The sequence below is a fragment of the Pelophylax lessonae genome (genome assembly GCF_965119305.1).
Source record: "Pelophylax lessonae genome assembly, chromosome: 12".
In the NCBI taxonomy this organism is placed as follows: Eukaryota; Metazoa; Chordata; class Amphibia; order Anura; family Ranidae; genus Pelophylax; species Pelophylax lessonae.
In genome coordinates, this window is record NC_138779.1 from 119,485,180 (window position 1) to 119,500,765 (window position 15,586).

Consider the following 15,586-nt stretch of genomic DNA (forward strand, 5'->3'; position numbering starts at 1 on the left):
AAATAAACAGACCCAATTAAAAGAAAATTAAACATTGTGTGTAAATGTATTCCTATGCAAGGGCTGTGTTTGCATGCACGGTATTGCACAGGTGTTCCATGCCTCCATGAGTAGGCAATCCCATTTATGTCAACGAGTTGGTGCTCCCAATGTGACATCTGCATGCATGCGGGTGTGTGTGCCCCCCAATGCAGACAGTTTAAGTTTGGGGGAACGCATCCACCTCCACAGAGATGTCAAATTAGGAACAGTGGCTGTGTCCGGGCAGCCAATGTGTCCTAATTGACATGAATGGGAACGCCTGCATGCAGATGCACAGAACACCTATGCATTTTGTGCGGGCAAACACGGCACTCCCACAGGCGTATGTTTAAGTACAAAAAAAAACATAATGGCAAAGAAAGCAAAAAAGATGAAAAGAAAGAGTAACATACATGGGCATCTTGCAGCTGTGACTGCACTGTTAATAGATCTTTGGTTAGTTTAATAGACTTGCTTTCTGTTGATCCCAGTGCACCAGATACACCATCTAGTTCAGCCTGTGGAAAGACACATAACACATTGAGCTTCACTATTCAGTATGGTGAATGTAAAACAAATGCAATAATACACATGCACTGCCTAACACTTTAACAGTGCTTACTCAAACTTGAAACTTATAACTGTAATGTAAACTTATAAAAGAGACAGGCATTCCTTATACGATGCTGGAGATCCCAGTATTTACAGCCACACAACAAACTCAGTACCTTAAATTCAACAATTGTGGAGTGTGTCAAGGCAAATATTGACTGTCCAAGAATATGATGGCAGACTTTCTGGGACAAACAGAATCTGCCTTAACACACTCTATGGAAGTTGGAGTCAGGTAAATAGATTACTCATGTGGTTATAAATGTTGGGGTATGTTCATGGCTTTTATTAGAACTGAAGAAGATATCTGGATGTTATCAATGTCTTTGATATTACAGAGCAATCCAGCTGAATGTGACAATACAAAGTTGTTAGCACAGAGAAGAACACAAATATATTTGAATAAAATGTTGAAGTGATTTTGTATAACTTAGATTGATACCATGATGTTTGACTTCAAAGCTAATGTGTGCTTCTATTATCAATGGACGGCTTGATATTTCTGGCTTGCGCACATATCACAAGAAATGGGAGCTTGCCAACTTACACTTTAATTGGCCAAGAAAGTAATGTACATAATATCAGCTGTTTCAAACTCACTTCTCTGTTCCCGCAACCAGACTAAATAAAATTGAGATTAATATTACATTTTCAGTTGCAAGTGACCTTTGGGTAATGGTAACCCCATCCTAGTAACAGTGATTGTAGAGAATATAACTGTCTCTACGCAGAGAAAGATGAAGGTCACTCTCAGTGATTAGATTAGGCCCAATCCTGGTCTACTCAGAAATTGTCAAGATGGGAAAGGAAGACCCTTAAGGAAATACAAAAAATCTCTAACCCTACAATTACTCAATGCTCTCCACCATCCTGAGTTCTATGCTATGCCAAAGTTAAAGCGATATATGGTATGGAAGAATTAACAGCCACTATCAATAACACAGAGGAACAGTTTGGGGAAAAGCGTATTCCATGGCTACATTTCACTTGTACTAATGCCTATCTTCAGGCGATCATGGGCTCCTAATCCACCCTATGCAGGGGTGGCCTTGCTCTCACGGAAGTTCTCAAACCCTCCCCCCCTCCTCCCACCCCCCCTATCCTCTTCCCGCTCCTCCTCCCTCATACCCCCCTCTTCTCCTTCCCCCTTCCTGTACCCCCACTTCTTACATACCAATAGTTAATCACCAGAGTGACTCAGGTGTCCTCTATCATCTTATTTCTTTCTATCTTTTCACGAGATACCTGATCTGTTTGTACCCTGGGGGGAAGCATCCCAGGGCCTACATCTATGTGTATTCTCAGTTTATTGCATTCAATACGTGCCATGATTATCTAAATTTGAAAATGATGAGCAAAGTTTTATTTAATGGATGTGAAAAGTTATATAACCTGCCGGTATTATACCGCCTGTGTCTGATCCATTTATTGTTGTATTTATAGTGTGAAATATTACTCTTATGCTTAATGTTTGTACTTGTTGACTTTGTAATAATAAAAATTAAAAATTAGAAAATATAAATAAAAAAAAGATGGGAAAGGTAAGTCAGTATCAAGAAAAACCACAACAGGTTTTTTCCATTTGATACTGAACTGGTGTTAGGGACAGGTATAAGCAGATTTTCTGTTCACTGCACCAATGAGCAGAATAGTTCATATGTGGCAAAGGCTTCTGTAAACCTTGGCGAAGGAAAGGGTCATTTTAAGAATGCCATTATATATCTAACATTCAAATAATTCAATGAAGAAAAAAGCATCCAAGAGGCACTGAGACTTTGACATGAGTTCATACAAAGTAGTGAGAAGACATAACATTTGGAAAGCTCACTGACTCAGGTTAAGCTGCTCATAAAAAACTGTGGGTAACCAACAGATTACAGAAAAAGCAAGCCCCAATGGAAGGAGCACTAATGAAATGATAAAAGAATTCAAATGTATTAGTTTACACATTAAAGAAAATCCAACGCATTTCAGGAGCCAGAAAACACTCCCCCTTTATCAGGGCTTCAATTAAAATATGAAACAAATTGATTCAACATAGAGCATTCCTGTGTGAATCTATGTAGGGAAGCTAAATGCTGGATTAGGAGAATTCGGCTCCATTCACACTTGTACGACTCCAAAGTTGCGCTGACTTTGGAATGCAACTTTGGTGCAACTTTGACACAACTTTGGATGGGTGCAACTTGGATGCAAAGTTGCATGAAAGTCGGACCAAAGTAGTGCGTGAACTACTTTGAAGTCGCTGCAACTTTAAATTGCATATAAATGTATGGTTATCATTGAAAAACATGGGGAATGTACATAAATATTCATGTAATATCACAAGCAATAAAAGATTAACCAATTTGAATGTGTATTTATACCCTTAGAATTAACAGGTCACTATATATATATATGTCCCCATTTACCTGTACTTTCTGCAGCTTTTCAGCCAGTTCTGCCTTGATCTTCTCACTCTCAGACACTCGGATCTGAAACTCAGACACCTGTCCTTCTAATTTTTTCCTCTTCTGTTCAGAATCCTGTTTCACTGCATGAAGATTCTTGACTTCTTTTACCAGGTCAGCATTCTCACTCTCTAGGGTCTGCTTCACCTTCTCTAGGTTCACCTTGAACTGCAAAGATACACAATATACAAACTGTAAAACATCTGGTGTCTAATTCACTGTTATAATAATATCATTTGACAAGTATACATTACTGGTTCATATTTATTAGGTAATGTTGGTCTTTTACATAGCTGAAAAAATAAAACAAATAATAGGTTTCTTTCTCTAATGTCATCCTGGTCTTTCCAACCCATATTTATAAGATTGCATACTCTCACAATGAGCATCAACAGCAGATAGCATGGTTATAAACTATGGAGACGTGGTTTTTCATGGTTTTCTTTTACATATTAGATACCCACCCTACAGGACTAGCAGAAGGATTTAGTACTACTGGAAGTAAAAGATAGGGGGATGGAGCTCGGGTTTACCACTAGAGCCTAGGGATATATAACTCGGTTCTCATTCTAGGTATGGTATATCAAAATTTGAAAGAAGTTATATCACCGATTTGGACTAGGAACAGGTTGAAACCCACTGGAAGAGCAAAGTTTGTGTTGCATGGGAAAATGCATGTAAGACTCCAAAGTATGCTTTGATCATATTAAGGTTAAAATTGGCTGTAAAGATGCAAACGAATAAATGTATATGAATTTCACAAAAACTATGCAGTAGAGGAATAATATGGTTCTCCCACATATTCCCAACCCCCCTACCCCCCCCCTTCTTACTCCTGTTCCTTTTTCCTACCTCCCTTTTTCCCTCTCCCCCCCTTTTTTTTTTGAGACGTATTTTAAAGTCCTTTTGGTCTTGGCTCTTCCTGGAGGTGCCCCTGTGCTCGCCTTTGGGGAATAGTCAGTATGAACTTGTCCGTATGCAGACTTCCACATGTGAATGCTGTGAGTAATTTTATGGCATGATTATACAATGGTTACACCAAAGATGAACAAAATGTTGGTTGTACATAGAATTACATTTGTACTCATATTCCTTATTTGTTTTTTTGGCAAAGAATACTGGTGTCTCCCCCTCTCCTGAAGAAGTGGTCCCACATAAATAGGATATTAGATTTCACAAATACAATTCTAAGATTAGATTGACATGGATGCTGGAGAAAGAAAATAATTCAGTATATGTGTTGTTGGCACAATGAGCCACCATGTTCCAACTGGAGGGTCCTGCCAGCAGGAACAATGAAGTGAATAGCTAGCTGTGGCCCAAATATGTCCTTACCACCCCCACTGGTCACATTTGCACTGAGCCTTTTGGCTTGGTATTCTGAAAAATTATCCTATTGCTCCAGAGCTGCCTGGCAGGAGTCAGACCAGTCTACCAAACATGAATCATTTGTAAAAATATATTAGAATATTTCTCCAGTATAAGATCAAGAATCAGACATCTTATTTGAAGTTTGCACACATACCCTGCGTGATTGTTCCAGTTGTTCTGAGAGATCTTCCAGTGCCTGTGTGTGTCGCTGTCTTATTTCCACAATCTGAGACTCATGGACTTTGGTCTCATCTTCAATTGTCTTTTTAAGATCTGTCACTTCTTGTTCACGTTTTGCCCTAAACAAACCACAAAGCTTGAGAATCATCAGTGCTCAAACAAAGGCTACAGTCACAACGGTTACATAACATAAGTTTTCTTTTTCTGGGCACCCAGTACTTGGTCCTGCCAATGGACATTTTTGAAGTTATATCTACAAGCCTTCAGGAGCACTGCAGCCCCCGCATCCCCCCACAGGGACCAAATGGATGTTTTAGCTATTGATTGGAGTTTTTCTTCCTTAAGAACACATGTAATTAAGCAGGGAGTACAATACTGTGAAGGCGGAGGGTGGAGTGTTCTACATGTTTCTGGATTCACTGATGAATGAAGCTCTGAAGTTTAAAAAAACGACAGGTTTGAAGCCTCTTCTTATCCTCCTAGTATATACTTTGTTGCCATTTGCCTGTAACTATGGTAATCCTAAGAGGTTAGGTTTTATCGTGTTTCAGGTTTTAATACTGCACAAACAGAGATTTTAATATTAAAGCAGGACAATTGCTAGGATCAAACACTAAACTCAAATGATGATGATGATGATGCTCTATTTAAACCAAAATGTCTATACATTAGTATAGATAATGATCAGAGAATTGTGTGAATGCTCACCTAAGTTCTTGCTGTGCAGCAGTGGAATCTAATGTGTCTTCCAACTCAGACTTCAGTGCCTCCAGTTCTTCGCCAAGGTCCCGGCGCTGCTTCTCTGCCTTTGCTCTTGCGGCCTTTTCAGACTCCAAGTCTTCTTGTAATTCCGAAAGCTGAGACTGTATTTCCCGAAGCTGTTTGAGCAAATTGTTTTTCTGTGCTGCTTCCTCTTCAACTCTAAGATTAAACAAAATTAAAATACATAATATATACACCCAAAAGATTAGCCACCTTGCTGCCATTCATAGGATACATGGCCACTGCTACAACATCCACCTTCCCAAATATACCTAGCAAGAGCCGCCTGGAGCTCTTCTTCCTTCCGCGCCAGTTGCTGTTTCAGGTCCTCAATCTGTTGCTGAAGCTCTAGAATCTGATCTTGCAAGTCAGATGTTTCCCCATCAAGTTTTCTTTTTAATTTCTCCATCTCTTGTCTGCCTTTTTCTTCCTTCTTGAGACGATCTAAAAGGTTATGAAAATAACACCATAATTTGTTTTTAATGCTGTTTTAACAGCATTAGTGATAATGCTGTTAAAAAAAACTGCTTCCCTGCCCTTTCACATTCCTGCCATGTAAATTAGCATTTAATCTCAAGTCAGGTCTCCTTTTTGAGAGGCATGCATTTACTAGAAATTCATGGCTATTGCTTCCATATTTGTACTTAATACTTTAGAAAAGAGGCTGATCCTAGAAGATTTAAAGATTATCAATTAGTGTAGGGTTTAGAGTGGGGGACAACCAATGTTCATCAACTATGGAATTTCTAGACCAGTATTTCTCAACATTTCTTCAGTCAAGGCACCCTTTAAAATTATGGACAATCTTAAGGCACCCTCCAAAATTATGGACAGTCTTGAGGCGCCCAATTCTAAAATGTAAAAACTATTCTAATAGTTTTACATAATGCAGCCACATCAATACATTACACGTAGAGGTGATTTATTCTTCCAAAGCAAATATACTTTAGCAAACTGGTACTGACTAGTATTCCAATGTTTTTCTTCCCCCTCAGTTTTTATCCATCACTTAGCTAATGAGACCCCAAAGCTGATGGAGAGAGGTGTGGGGGGGGGGGGGGTGTCAAACAAGGATGATATTCAGGCAACTGACATCCTCCTTATCAACTAATGAGGTCATTGGTCGTTAGGAGGTTGGCAGCTAGAGGGTTGTAATGGTGCACAATGAAAACCTGTGGCTTTGTGTAACATAAAGGCAGGTTTCATTCACCCACCGGCTTGTATACAATTATGGGGCTATTCGACAAGGCACACCTGAAGAAACCTCAAAGCTTCCTGGTTGAAAACAACTTAGAGGTAAGAAAAGCTTTGCCATAGACAGTAAAGGATAAGATTTATTGCAAAATTAGGAATACCTTCATGTTACATGATTAATTAAAGTCAATAATTTAAAGATTCTACAAGTCCTGACAGCTATTCTTGGTGTTTGGGAGATCATACAGAAAAACATTGTTCAGAAAATCTCTCAGACCAACATGCTCACTATACACTAAAATACCTGGAATTTTAATTAACTCCCAGCATTTAAACAGAGCAGCATAAGAGTGCAGACAAGGGGAGTATGTACAGCTGTATTGGGGAGCAGTTAAATGTCCAATTATCCAACTAAAAATGTTAAACTCTATTCTTAAAATGAACATTTTCAGAAAATGACTTGTAAAGAAATACTAAACAGTATGCATCCACCTGGCTTTTAGAGAATACACATACAGTAATATTGCTTTCCTACCTTCCATATCTGCAATGACAGCCTCATATTTGTTGCGAAGTTTGCTCAGACTCTTTACTTTCTCTTCTTCTTCAGCCATATTACTAGAAAAATCAGCAATACGATCTTCCAACAACTTTCGCTCCTGTAACATTTACAATAGTCAAGGTGTGATTTGCATGACATACTGCATTCCAAAATGATGTACCTATGTCCACTTTAAATTTACTTTATGACACTGTATGTCATTGGCCCGGGCAAGACTTTAGCCCCAGTGCCCTAGTAAATGCATTATTTGTATCTAAGTATACAATAGCACAGATATACTATTTAATTCACCTTTTATAAAAAAACAAGATGCAATCTACTGTATGTCCCAAAAGACAACAATTTACATCTATGTATGTCAAACCTGTAAAAATAAAGCAGTTTCCATGTCAACAAGGCGATACATATATTAAATTGTACATCATAAAACAGTGTATAAAAAAAAAAAAAAAAACAACAACACAAGAGGGGGTTGACTGAATTGAACATTACAGTATGCAATTCTAAATTTCCAACTATATGACCAAAGACAATGTAGGTCTGACCCCGAAGGAAAAGGGAAGCAAACCACCTATCCTTTCTTTTATTGTTTTTTTACAGAAGAAAAGAAAGAAAGAAGGAAAGAAAGAAAAAAAAAAGAAAGAAAGAAGAAAAAGGAAAGATAAGCAAGTGGGAAGGAAAGGTAGAGAAGAAAGTGGGTGATGGGGGATTGGGGAAAAAGGGGGGGAGAGTTGAGTACACAACAAATTAGCTGTTACTGTGTTCTAGCTGAGGTTGGCAGGTCATTTTTTTATCCTAATGCATTCCCAGCATTAAAGTAAAAAATATCCCAGTAGTAGTTTTACCCCTGCACCTCCCTATATACTTACCTGAGTACTATGCTAATCCAGCACTGTGCTAATCAGCAGCAGCGCTGGTCTCGGTTTCTCTCTTTACAGGACACAGAGGCAGCAGTGGCTCTTGCTACTGTCTATCAAATTCTATGAGGAGGGATCAGGGGGTGGGGCTGAGCTGCGCTGTGCGTGTCTAGAGATGCACACATCCTAGCTCGGGACCAAATGGCTTGCTATGGCACACATAGAAGTGGAGGAGCTGGGAGTGCCAGCGGGAGACCCCAGTAGAGTATGTTTGGGGTTGTGCAATACCACAGCATGGAGCAGGTAAGTATACAATGCTATTTTAATTTTTTTTAAATAACATTTACAACCGCTTTAAGTACAGTACTACTTCTGGGAACTATGCTTGAGACATGATTTTCGGTGTCCAACCACCTGGTCCACTATGGATCTCAGAGACAATCTCATATCTACCCACTGCATATAAACATGGGTATCATACCTTGCTGAGTTTAGCATTCTGGTCTTCTAATAGAAGAATATCTTCCTCCATCTTTTTCAGCTTGGCTTCAGTTGTTACTTTTTCCAGTTGAAGTTTCTGTCGAGCTGCCTCTTCTTCTTCTAATTGTTCCTCTAAATCCTAAAAAAAGCATCCACAATGAGGTTACAAAACAACCTAAAATGATCTGACCTTTTTAGTTTAATGCATTTCACTTATAATTAGGAATGAGCACACCGTTTAATGAGGATCGAACAACCCATTTCATGATATCTAGAAATACTTGATAATCTGCAAGACTTCTGATACCACTACAGTGCATGATACATAAGATCTGGTTTCTATATAGTGGGTAAAAATGCAAAACAAAAGAGCCAAAAAAAACAAAGTGGGCACCTGTGCATATCGTCAGCCCAGTGCAGAATGCCTACAGGCTGCAAATACCAGCTGCTGGCAAGTGTGCCCACAAGCTGCTACAGAAATACACAACAAATTTAATAGAGTTTCACCCAGAATTTCCATCCCTGGCAGGGACAAACAATCCTTTTCATCTGCCTCATCCACAACTGTAGGCCTTGACGAAAACAATACCCCAAAATGCGTTGGTAGATTACACCGTTTTTGTCTGACCTTTTATCGAATATAGATTTATTATTCATAGACTTTTAAACAATGCCATCCCCTCACCATTAGGTGGGAATGTGATCCAGCACCATTTATCCATTTCTACAAGTACTCACAGCTTATAGATAACTGAAAAAGCCACCCAGAGCAAGACCAAGGGTGGAAATGTCAGAATGAGGTTATAAGCTGCCCCTTGTTTCCTCAGATTATTATAATGTTTCGTTCCAACAAGAGGTTAAGCAAAAAAAGAAATAAATAATATCTCATTACAAGGGTATTGTGACTGGGGTCAATTCACTAAGAGAGAAATACTGCATGCATTTTTTAATTAAAATAACACATGTGGTATTTATCTCAAAAGTAGTCAATTCACTAAAAAAAGCATTATTTACCAAATGTGTTAAATATTTATGTTTTGCGATATTTTGCAAATAAATTTTGTATCATTTTTGGTGTTCTTTAGCTATTTGCAGGCTAAAGTGGGGTACACACTAGTAGAAAATCTGCCGAAAATTCCCGACCGAGGTAAAATATCGTAGGATTTTCGGCTAGTGTGTACACAACTTTCAGCAGCCGACATTTTCAACGGAAAAAAACGGAGGGACAAACACCAAAATCTTTATTGTCTGTCCCCAGACGACCAATTTTCGTTTAATGTGTATGCAGTACATCTGTGAAAAATCGGATATGAAAGACCGCGCATGATCTGAAGTTGCTGACAACCCGGAAGTCTAGGAACAAATGTCGCAAAAAAAAAAAAAAAAAAACAGACGAGAAATTTCGTGAACATTTATGCACTGTCAACTAAAAACGGTAATGAACGCTGAGCAAGAGAGAGAAAAATCGGAGGATATTTCGTCCGATTTCCGTCAAGCGTGTACGGGCCTTAACACTGCACCAGAGAGCACACATAATGTTAAGCTATGAAAACATTCCAGGGTGCTTTCATTCACAAAACGGTCTCCCTTTGATGAAATGTTACAGTTTATTTTCATTCCTGAGCTCAGAGGAGAACATTTTCACACCGATACATTGTAAACTTTTCATTTTCTGGCCAGTGCAGAGTTCCTCTAGCTGTTTTTTTGTACATTTATATAATACCGCCAGTAAACACCAAGTGATAAATAACGAATGTGTGTGTGTTTTTAGCGAATTGACTTTAATGATTCATCTCATGTTTTTTGCAGTATTTATCTCATTATTTTAAGAAATGTGCGGTATTTACCTCACATTCAATATTTTACTTGAACAAATTGACTCTTTTATTATCTCATGCAATATTTCTGAAAAATTAGTCACATGACCTTCATATCACATGCAGTAACCTTTAGTGAATTGACCCCAGATTCAGATAACTCATGGCAATCTACAGGCACCTGCACATACACCTATGCTGTGGCTGAATATCAGACCATTCTGAAAGTGCTGTCACTTTCATGTAGTCACAGATTCCAAGGAGACTGCCTATTAAAAGGCTGTACTGGGGGGCAGGGGCGTAACTACAGGGGTTGCAGGGGTTGCAATTGCTACCGGGCCCCATGCTCCAGGGGGCCCGGTAGCAAACCAGTGGGTGAACTTCCAGGATATCAAAGGTCACACTTGCTACCGGGCCCTGGCATTGCACCACTGTGGGGAGGCCCCAAGATTACAGGAAGGGGGTCCACTGCAGAACTTGTGAAAGGATCCTGCTGCGGGACCATAATAAAAGGCCATGCAACGAGCCCCAGGATTAGTGGGAAGAGCCCCGGGCTTGAAGGGAAGGGCCCTGGCCAGGGGTCTGGGGGGCCCTTCATCGTTTCCTGCATCGGGGCCCTGAAGGTTCTAGTTACGCCTCTGCTGGGGGGGGTTAAGCAGCAAGCTCCTACACTACCCAGAATGGGGGGGTTAAGCAGCAAGCTCCTACACTACCCAGAATTGTTTGGATTTCCCTATTCGGAAGGGCCTGACATTCAGGCATAAAGTAAGTTCCTTCACTTTATACCTTCTAAAAGCTTTCTTTTTATTAGGTGACAGTTTATTTAAGGTGACTCTATCATAAATTTAATATATGGGCTACCATTATTGGCCCCTTTGAAGTTGATAGACATGACTAGTTTTAAAAAGAACTCTGAATCACTGCCCCAAACAAACATGCAGCAAATGTAAGTCAGAAAAACAAAAGATTACGTTATCTCTATACCTGTTTTGGGTAAGGATTTAGAAAGTATTGAAGCAAAATCATCATTATGACAGCTAGACTATACTGTATATATTACTGCTGCTTATTTATTACTTTCATTACAAGTGAAAGTGCAGCCTATGAACAGGTATCATTGAAATCCACCTCCACCCCTTTTCTATAGTTGGTCCAGAAGCATAGCAAAGTACAAGAAGCCAGGGATAACAAACATATATGAAACTTCCTCCAGCAGCATCACGTAGCTAACCGGCACTGTTTTCACTGCAAAATATTAAAAGCTTTGGATGATAGAATATACAGTGCCTTGAAAAAGTATTCATACCCCTTAAAAATTTTCCTCATTTTGTCATGTTACAACCAAAAATGTAAATGTATTTTATTGGGATTTCATGTGATAGACCAACACAAAGTGGCACATAATTGTGAAAATGGCCATTTATCATTTTCCTTCCACTTCACAATTGTGTGCCACTTTGTGTTGGTCTATTACATAAAATCCCAATAAAATACATTTACATTTTTGGTTGTAACATGACAAAATGAGGAAAATTTCAAGGGGTGTGAATACTTTTTCAAGGCACTGTACTGTATTTAGGATATAGAGCAAATGATAATGCCGACACATTACCTGTACATGAGATTGCATCTTCTTCTTCTCATTTTGCATCTGCAAGTTCCGCTCTTCCTCTTCCTCCACGCGGGACTCCAAATCATGTAATATTTCCTCTAGCTCCTGTTTCTTTGCTGCAAGTCTCGCTCTCATCTCTTCAGCCTCTGCAAACAGCTCTGTCTCTGCTTGTAACTGTTCTGCCAAAATCGACTTTTCTTCCATCAACTGGAAACAGAGAATAAAAAGTTAAAATATAATAGCATCCTACAAAATATAACTGGTAATGTGAAAATCTATAGGGCAAGTCATTCTCACTATTTTCACACTGGTAAATGGAAAAAAGGAAAAAATGATCTGTATTTTGTGCTCCCAATAGCCAGACGCCTTTATTTATTTGCCTCCTCCAAACTAAGGGCTTGACTTCTCTGACTTCAAGACTAATTTTTATTTTTTTTGGTCAGCCGATATGCTGAACAAAAAAAAAAATGAACAGATTCTTCCATCCACATAAACGAGGTTGAATGGAGGCATCCTCCAAGCCGGGACATTGCATTCTGACAGCAGCAGATGCAGCTGATTGGTTGCAGCCATTGATTGATGGAAAATATTACATCATCTATTTTTGACAGAAGCCGATCAAACTAATAACTTCTGTTGAGCAGGAACAACCACACACTCATTGAAATTTTGATCAATGTATGGCCAACTTAAGCCACATAAACTGCTATGCCCCTATGCAATGAAAAGTTATCATCACGTGCTCTCAATGGATGGGCAGGGTGGCAATTGGTGAAAGTTAGCCTTGACATGAGGACAATTTAAAGTGAAACTACCTTAATGGGGCACACAGAAAAGGCTTTTCTGGCTTGAAACAGACAGCTGGAAATCTGCACTTCATTTTAAATGTATAAAATGGCTAAAAACATGGAAAAGAATGGAACAATCCATTTACTGTTTGGAATATAATGTTTTACAGGAAAATAAGTTAGGAGCTCAAGTCGCAATAGTACCAGCTGGAGTACAATCAGACTGTGTTCTGTAGGTTTATCCATGTTGGGTGATTTGCTCGATACGTCAACACTGACGTGGCAGTAATGGCCTTACCTGCTGGTATTTGCTTCCCATTTCCTTTAGGTCTTGTTCTGCCTTCACCTGGTTATCTTTCACCTTCTGCAGTTCCACTACCTTGGCCTGCATTACTTCATCCTGTCGGGTTACTTGTAACAAGGGCTTCACCTGGCAAAATAATCATCATTTTTAATAGACATTTCTTTAATTGTTTAAAAGACATAATCTTTAAAATACATATAGCACTTAGTCACACTGTTACTCAAAATTCAGTGCAGTTAATGTACAAGGCAAGTGTGTCAGCACTGAAAAACGTGTGCCAAAGTGTGCCTATGCATTATTTTTTGTAGATCTATTTTATTGTCTCAGTCTCATTGTATGCTCACATTATAGATACTGGGTATCAAAAATTATGCAGTGTGAAGACCCAAATGACTGAATACAATTTGAATCAATTGTTTAGGTAGGTCACAACAAGGTGGGAATTAAGTAGAACAGCTAAATGTTGGTTGGAGGTAATGATAATATCTAGACTGCAAAGGCAATTGGGTAGCAGTGTAAGGAATCTAAGCCTTTCTGCTAGATAAATTTTGCATAAGTTGTGTCAGGACGGGTAGCACTTGTTTGTCCTCACCAACATGTAAGGAGGGTATAAAAACGAAGTACATTTAAGTCAATAACATCAGATTTATCAGTAGCATAAAAGCCATATGAAAAATAATCGAACGTATCACAATGGTATACCTTGGTAAAGAGTCTCCACCACTGCCAATGTCTTAGCTTGAGGTATGCAGCACAGTTTCTCTGCACCACCTTCAAAGCACTCATTTGTTGCTGTTTCTTTATAAAAGCTCTGAAAAAAAAAAGTTTAGTGTATTTATGTGGGAAAATTTAAGAATTTCATATAAATGCGGAGCACTAAACACAAAGGCGTCTATTTTTACAAAAGAAAAACATTGGTAATGTGTCAATGATCCTGTAAAAGTCAGAAACAATACCCTCAAAGCTTAAAGGATAAGTTCACCTTTCGTTATATGTTACACCTATGTTCAAGGTGTAATATGTAACAGGTTACGTACGGCCCGGCCCCTGATCCTCTACTCTGACAGCAATTGTGTAATCTCAGGCTCCTCTAGACTCTCAGGGAAGCCATCTGCCCATACAACATATGAGCAGGCAGTTACCTGAGATCAGGAAGATAAATGGATTACGAAGATGCTCGCCAGCACCCTCACAGTTCATTGAGAACTACAAGCCGTGACCTGCAATGGCTGGCAGTTCTTGTATGCATTCAGTAACAGGAAAATGTGAATGAATTATGCAGCCATGCGGGCCGAGCCAACACGGCCTAGCTGTTTTAAAATTCTGACAGCGGGAAAAAGATCCCTGTCTCGCTGTCACAGAGAAGGGGGGGTGGGGGACTGCAGGTGCTGAAACATGGTACCTGTTCCACCCTAAAAACAGATGGGTACACATGGGCCAAGAATTGGATGAAAACAGTTGGTTAGGCAGGAACCGGACAATTTTCAGCCCGTGTGTACAGTTGTCTGTTCTACAGAAGCCAGTCTTATGACCGGCTTCTGTCAAACAGGCACGCTGGAAAACCAGAATTCAACTGGCATCCAATCAACTCTGTTAGCAAATGGATGCAAGTGCTAATCAGTGGGTTCTGGAGGAGTGGGGAGTCACCCATCAGAACACAATAGTACAGTGGGGGAGTCATTCAGCCCGCTAGGTTAAACAAAAAAAACTTCTCGAGTGTACCCAGAATAACACTATTGCCTAAGAACTTTTGACTAGAAGAGGAAATAATGTGAAGGAGACCTTTGCACGGTGTATAAAGTGTATGGAGATTCCTCTTGTTCTCTAAGGATGAGCTGCAGGTTCATAAAACATTCAGCAGCAGTATTAATGCCACTGGTAAATGTGACTGCTTCCTGCTCAGGGCTCCTGGTTATTAGAGAGTCGGCACCCACAGGCATCTTAACAGCCACAGAACAGGTGAACGAAAACAAAAGGGAAAGGGTAGTATAAAAAAAAAAAGACCAACTGAAATCTAGGTGGAGATACCGAAGACTGAATATTGACTGAAAGAACACCCAGCAACTCACTTTCTAGCAAGGTATCCTCGGGCAGCAGCTTGGAAGAGTACAATGATGTCGGTAATCTTCAGATCTCTCTCCTCTTCCAGATGAGCCAGCACTCCAGCACGGAAGAATATTTTACTCTGTCCAATGCGGAAAAGATTGGGGTCTAGTTCCAAAGCTTTGATCTAGGATTTAAAAAAAGGGAAAGAAACAACATGTATAAACATTAGAAATCAGACATTTATTACAAAAATCATCAAATACATCCAGGGCTTTTTTCAGCAGGAACGCAGGGGATCGCGGCACCTCAAGCACTGATAGTATGTAATGGCAAGGGATGCGGGGGTGTGCTGGAAGGTGTACTGATGCTGACTGTTGAGGGATATATTGTTGTAGGGTGAGGTCTATTGTTGCTGGGGAAGCCTATGGTTGCTGGGGGGCTCCTTTGTTGCCTGGGTTCAATGGTTGCTGGGAGGGATCTCCTAATGAGAAAGCAGTCTACTGCTGCTGGCTGCTGGAGGATTTCTTCAT

At 39.6% G+C, this 15,586-nt stretch overlaps 1 protein-coding gene across 10 annotated transcripts in view; it reads right to left on the bottom strand.

The window, feature by feature from the left end:
- Positions 1 to 15,586, bottom strand: part of LOC309568217 (myosin-10-like) — a 311,346-nt gene that overhangs the window by 32,016 nt on the left and 263,744 nt on the right. For all 10 annotated transcript variants that reach the window (XM_082273871.1, XM_082273869.1, XM_082273876.1 and 7 more), the window contains 11 exons: positions 15,080 to 15,240; positions 13,713 to 13,821; positions 13,005 to 13,136; positions 11,919 to 12,125; positions 8,491 to 8,628; positions 7,126 to 7,249; positions 5,669 to 5,840; positions 5,343 to 5,555; positions 4,609 to 4,753; positions 3,045 to 3,251; positions 435 to 539 (listed from right to left, as the gene is read on the bottom strand). In XM_082273871.1, coding sequence (XP_082129997.1) covers positions 435 to 539; positions 3,045 to 3,251; positions 4,609 to 4,753; positions 5,343 to 5,555; positions 5,669 to 5,840; positions 7,126 to 7,249; positions 8,491 to 8,628; positions 11,919 to 12,125; positions 13,005 to 13,136; positions 13,713 to 13,821; positions 15,080 to 15,240 — 1,713 coding nt within the window. The remainder of the gene's footprint in view (positions 1 to 434; positions 540 to 3,044; positions 3,252 to 4,608; positions 4,754 to 5,342; positions 5,556 to 5,668; positions 5,841 to 7,125; positions 7,250 to 8,490; positions 8,629 to 11,918; positions 12,126 to 13,004; positions 13,137 to 13,712; positions 13,822 to 15,079; positions 15,241 to 15,586) is intronic.